Genomic DNA, 6,075 nt, shown 5'->3' with positions numbered 1-6,075 from the left:
CCCACCTCCCCCACCCCCCTCAGCATCCACAAACAACATCTCCCAAACCATCGCCGCCCAAGCCGCCATCCGCGCAGCATCCAACGTCGGGCCACCCCCCGGCGCAGCACCACCACCTCCCGCTCCCCCTCCACCTCCGCCCGCCTCAGCACCCGCACCACCCCCAGCACCACCCCCAGGGCCTCCGCCTCCGCCATCCTCCGCGCCTGCTGCTCCTCCTCCACCGCCTGCCCTTTCCCACTCCGCGTCAAGCGCCTCTGGCCGCGCCTCCATGCTCTCCATGCTCGACCCGAGTAACTTCACGCTTGCTCCCAACGGCGCAGGTTCCAAGACGCCTAGCCCAGGGCGGGGTCCTTCACCGGGGTTGTCGTCTGCTTCGTTACCTGGGTCTGCTGCTTCTGGGTCTGGATTTGGGTCTGTGTCGGGGACTGGGACTGGGGGGGGTGAGAGGTATGTGGTGCAGGATTCGAGGTGGCGGTTTCATGGGGAGGAACATTTTCCAAAACCGAGGAATTTTGTCGGGGGGGCGAGGAAGTATAGGGCTGGCAGGGGGAGTAGTGTGCCGTTGCATTTGGGGGCTTTGTAAGGGGTGGATGGGAATGGAGAGAGGTGTCTGCAACCCCCCATCGACTTCTTGTGCTAGCCCATTCGGACAGGGACTAGATAACGGAACGCACATGTCGGGGTGAGCCTAGCTATCTTGGGATGGAGGAGGAAAAGCAGAAACTAAGCGCAAAATATATTTACTCTGCCTATGGCTACCCCCAAACGTGCGACTGACTGGCAAACCCCCATCTTGAATCTCCATATTTGGCATCCCGGACCCTCGGATTCCCCCCACCCGCTCTTCTCGGCTAATATCAAAAGAAAACTAAGCTTGACCCCTACGATACCAGACCTTCGCCGCACACCTCTGAAGCTCCGCAGTCGTTACTACGATATCCCCCTCCTGGGGACCCGGTTCGCGGAGAAAAAGTAAGCGAAACGGTAGTACCAAATCAGTGCTATTGACTTGATATGTGGCCGGATTGCTGCTCGTATCCTTGGTGATAGTAATCTCTTGTCGGCAGTCTGGCCGTAAGGGTGAGACGGATCGTGTAGTTGTTGCACCTAGACGAGCCGTAGGATGTACCTCTTCCCATCTTTCGATCACAAGGGATTGCTGAATCTGGTTGACTTTGATGAGGAGAACAATCTTGACCTCGTGATTGGAGGCTCTAAACCACCATTCCATTGTTGCCCTCAGGCTCGCCATAGACTGGGAGTACCCAGCCTCAATGACGAGGGTAGGCCAGCCGTCCTCAGGGCGTTCTGGGATTGGTTTTCCAGCCTTGTCTGGTTCACTTCCACTGCCTTGAATTTCGCTAGACTTGTAACGAGTGGCGCCTTCCGTCGACCACCGATCATCAAGACCCATACCGTAGATACGGAACATGATAAATTTATGAATATTTTCATGGGCAGCCTCATGCGGACGGCTTGGGATAGTGATAAGCATTTTTTCCGTCAAGGGCGAGATGTAGGAGAGCCGAAATCCCCGGCCGGCTTTATCCCTTGCAGAATGAATTTCATCTACGTCCTTCGGGGATATGTCTAATTATATCCCTGGCTAGTTAAATTATTCTGTACTATTAATTATCGGGAATGGAAAATACTTGCCTGAAGCGATTAAAACATCGCTACGGGTCTTGTCGATCACTTGGAAAAGCTCCTTTATTGTGGTGAACTTGACCACCGGGACCTGCTCGTCTGATGACGAAATTGACGTCGCGGGAGTAGAGAGCGAAGGCTGTGGGGAGTTGGCAAACTCCATGACCGCCGATGAACGCTATGGCGTAGATGTTCAATTAGGGGTAGGGTGTTTGGCTGTGGGTGTACGGCGCAATTATGATGATGGTTGTGATGCGGGCGGTTGCGAAGTGGGTGGTTGTGAGGTTGGTAATTGCGAGGTTGTGAAGCAACGAAGATTTGAGAGGGCGGGGGAGGCGCCTTATATAGATGAAAGATAGTGTGGGACTACCCAGGCACTACGATACGACACACAACGGTTTATCAGATGTTTCGGGGGGTGTGGGTAGGAGGTTCACCTTCACATACAATTCCTAGTGCAGAGTAAGCATACAGATCGAGTCACAGAAAAGCCGAAGAAAACTATCAACGAAGCCCGAATCATTTGGAAGGAACGCGTCATATGCTAGGCGCGGTACACGATATCAACTACAACACCACCCAGGCTTGCTCTTGTCAAAAAAAGCGGCGGACCAAGTGTACCTGGATGCCCAACTTTTATACAAGATGAAAAAAGATGAAAAACGAAGAATGAAAAAAGTCAAAGAAAACGAAAGGAATAAAACATTCGTAGTTTTAAAACAAGATTTTGGACAGCAATACTATGACTGTACGGATATCATGCTTCTATACTTACCCAGCTATTCCAGTTATAATCGTCAAACTCCGTCAAGATTTGATCGAATGGTGTCGGATCGGGCTCAAGCTATATGTTTTGGTCTGCCGCTTTTTTTTTTTGGCCAAAGCGAGCCAGGATACGTGGTTTTACCTTTGTGCATCCCATTGATGATTGAGAAACGTTGGAGGAATAGCGAACGAACTGGGACCTGTCTGCGCCAGGTCGCGAGGTCGATAGGTAGCGAATAGAGGATCAGGATACGAGTCAAGGTGCATCTATCAGAGTTAAAGTTGTTAGAGGTATCTACAACGTGACCGGTGTCACGCTGTTGAGAAGTCACACGTTGATGCTGTTTTATCCAATTATTGCTTCCCGAGTTTAGAACTTTGAATTAGAGCCTTAAGTCCACCCAGACAGACAGACCATCGATGTCCATGTTACATACAATACCAGAATCCTCAGTATAGTTTGGTGCTTGAACGAGAGCAGATATCGATTTCGTCACACAGCCCTGGAACTCGATCCATTTATGCATCCAACGGAAACTGTAGTGTCTATCTTCTGAATCCATTTCCCACAGTGCGCTGCAGAAAACAAAAATAAAAGGCGTCCGCAATCTTGGTCAGACCTGGACCGCCTCGCACTTACCTTTCGTTTCCTTCCCATACAAGCCACAGTACGCAGTGAGGCAGTCCTGCGATACGCTGCCTCGCTGCGCTGCGCTCGCTGATACTGCAGGACAACGTCATGGCTTGTGCGCCCACCCAACTGGAACAAAGTCAAAGCATGAACAAGCCCACCCCCCGCTGTCTCACATAAAACGAACCAATCGGAAGCGCTGAATGGGGCAGGGTGACCTGGATCACGCTGGACTCCACACCCTGGACGCCCTGACGCCCACCCATTGAGAGAGACCATTGAGAGACCCTTGCGCCTGCGCCCTTGATGAATCCCCCCAAAGTTATCCCCACTTTCTGCCGTTTTTGGTTTGCCCGCTAACTAACTAGCAGTGATCACTGACAGGAAGGACACTTCGTCACCCACAGAACGGATCAGCTCATCAGCCCAGCCCAGCCCGGCTTGTTCTCACTGTTTGCGCGGGCGGTTTGCTTATTGCCTGAGGATGATGAGGTGCTGAGGACTGGCTGCGCGCTGTGTTGCTTGCCAAGATTCAACAAAACCAACCGAGGACCTCCATTCCCTTTTGGCGGGCGCCCTCCCTCTTTTCCGCTGTTTCGCTGCGCAGTCCGACAACCTACACGAAGTACCCCAGTGCACTGCGTAAATCGTGGTCAGCCATTCGTTCCTTCAGAAACAAAGACCGACGACAAAGAAACCTCTCCCGTTTGGCTCCCTCGGTTTTCGCTTTTACATACAACCTCAGCGCCAAACCGCCAAACGGGAAAAGCATCTTACCGCTACTTGTTCTGCATGACTAAAAACCCGACGTTAACGAACACCCCAAAGAAACACCGTCTCCGTCGTGGCCGTTCCCACGACACGCACCGGCTCCACCTCTCACCCTGGTCCGGATCCGGGGTGCTGCAGACACGACGACCGCCGCGATAGCGATAACGCAAGGGATACGGAGTATTGGACAAAACATATCACTTTTTGAGCGCTTCAGAGTCCCGGAAATCTAAGACGTGATTACTCCTCGAGACGATGGCGCCGTCGGAGATGCAGCGCGGCGCCCGAGCCGCTGGGCAAAACCAACACCAACAACAACACCAACAACAACACGGTGTCAGCAACAACACCAGCGGCGGCGGTCAGATGAACAGGGACGCTGGGATGCCCGCGTCGTCGCAGCGTCGGCATGATGGTCAGTGGTCGCACGAGGGTGCATCCTCGTCGCGCCCGAACAGAGAATTGATGCCTGCCACAGCAGAGTCTTGGATCGAGGTCGCCTCGCAGCCGTCGTCGTCGTCGCTGTCGTCCATCGGAGACGAGATCGTCACCACAGGTCTTCGTGTCGGAACCGGTGCTGGTGCGTCGTATCCGCCCAGGCGGAGGCGGCCACATGCACAACAACACCAACACCAGCAGCCGATGCCCGGTTCGTTCATCATCGGTCATCCGGCAACGCAGACCGGCGCGACGAGCAGCCAAGAGGAGTACGACGAGACGGAGAGCGAGGAGGATAGGGTCATGACGAGCTCAACGGAAGCCGCACACCCTGCTTCTGCTCATGTACTCCGGCAGCACACCGCTGTTCGGGCGTCCGCTACTGTCGAGAGTGATTCCGACGACGACGATGTCGACGAGAATGCCACAGCCCTCGGCCGCCGACCGTCCGACCACACCCCCATCTTCCGACCGCAACCAAACGCCTTCTCCCACCCACCTTCTCATCTCACCCACCGCCATTCCACCGCCTCAGCGCCCCCACACTCCCACCCACACTCTGGTGCGTACTCCTCGCGGCCCCACGCCCGCCCCCATCACCATCGCGGCCCACCAAACTACATGTCGCCCTCCTACCAAGCCGACAACGACGCAGCCCTCCGCGCTTCTTTGACCACCCTCCTCTCCTGCGCAGCCGCCGCCCGCGGTCTACCCAAAACCGACGACGGGCTCACCACGGCCGGCGCAGCCGGCGTCGGTGCCGGTGTCGTCCCGGGCTCCCAGCCCATGGAACTCCGTTTGGTCCCCGAATCCGAACTCATGGCCACCGACAACATCGCACCACCACCAGCACGACGTCCATCCCGTCGGCAGGCTGCCACCACTAATACAGCCACAAACACCTCCCACTCCCCACCAACAACAACCACCCGAACCCCCTCCAACTCCTCCTCTCCCAGTGGTCCCTCTTCCCACAACGGCCGTGACAACAAACGCGCCGCAGGAACGACCCCATCAGGAGCAGCAGGCGCAAGCACAAAGAAAAAGCGCTCCCTCCAACACGGAGGCGACTCCTCCTCGTCTAGTGAAACCCTGATCTTCAACCTCAGCCCTACCCTCTTAACATGGGTTGTTAGCGCCGGTGTTGTCGTGCTGGTGTCTGTTGTTGGATTTGGGGCTGGGTATGTACTTGGTCGGGAAGTGGGACGGCAAGAGGGTGGTGCTGGGGGGGTTGTTTCGTCTTTGACTGGGGCTGGTGCTACTAGCACCGGCGGTGGAGGGATAGCGACGAATGCATCGGCCGGGTGTGGGGGGGAGTTGTTGGGGGCTGGGTCGAGTGCGGTTGGAGGAGGGGGGACGGGGACGTTTAGGAGGATGAGGTGGGGTGGGGTTGGGAGGAGTGTTACTGCTTGAAGGGCAGTAAGATATCATGGAACGATACGATCCTGACGGACACGACGGGCACGATGGATCTGACGGGGTGTGATGGACGGCTATGATTTATTGATCTAACTACTGACGGGTGATTCAGAGTAGTTTGGTTACGGTACGATGGTACGATGCGATGCGATGCATTCGTTTTAGCTACCCCCTTCTTTCATCGTCCCCCACTTCTTCTTACACGTCTGAGATTTATTATACGGTTATATCCCTTGACACAGCTCAGTTAGCTGTTCAGATCGATTACCCTAGTTTAGGAGGGATTTATCACGTTGCCAACAACGACAGGGCTCCTTCCTCCTTTTCTCCTATTTATGCAGTTTTAATGGTTCATGTTGGCGTCGGGTTTCTGGTTTGCGAGGAATTGCTTCTTACGAGTT

General features: G+C 54.9%; 3 protein-coding genes across 3 annotated transcripts; 2 read left to right on the top strand and 1 right to left on the bottom strand.

The window, feature by feature from the left end:
- Positions 1–280: 280 nt before the first annotated feature.
- Positions 281–586, top strand: C8A04DRAFT_13720 (uncharacterized protein; the record flags this gene model as incomplete). Its single annotated transcript, XM_062777830.1, has 1 exon — positions 281–586. The coding sequence occupies one exon, from the start codon at positions 281–283 to the stop codon at positions 584–586; it is 306 nt and encodes a 101-aa protein (XP_062635262.1).
- Positions 587–871: 285 nt separating this feature from the next.
- On the bottom strand, positions 872–1,813 carry C8A04DRAFT_38796 (uncharacterized protein; the record flags this gene model as incomplete). Its single annotated transcript, XM_062784349.1, has 2 exons — positions 872–1,593; positions 1,660–1,813. 2 exons carry the CDS (start codon positions 1,811–1,813, stop codon positions 872–874), a joined length of 876 nt encoding a protein of 291 aa, XP_062635261.1.
- A 2,259-nt stretch (positions 1,814–4,072) lies between these two features.
- Positions 4,073–5,668, top strand: C8A04DRAFT_30583 (uncharacterized protein; the record flags this gene model as incomplete). The annotated part of the gene is made up of 1 exon (XM_062781430.1): positions 4,073–5,668. The coding sequence occupies one exon, from the start codon at positions 4,073–4,075 to the stop codon at positions 5,666–5,668; it is 1,596 nt and encodes a 531-aa protein (XP_062635260.1).
- Positions 5,669–6,075: the final 407 nt, after the last annotated feature.

Source organism: Dichotomopilus funicola (assembly GCF_033296635.1).
Source record: "Dichotomopilus funicola strain CBS 141.50 unplaced genomic scaffold C8A04scaffold_52, whole genome shotgun sequence".
Lineage (NCBI taxonomy): Eukaryota > Fungi > Ascomycota > Sordariomycetes > Sordariales > Chaetomiaceae > Dichotomopilus > Dichotomopilus funicola.
The sequence above is the reverse complement of the archived record's forward strand: the minus strand, read 5'-3'. Positions and strand labels throughout refer to the sequence as shown.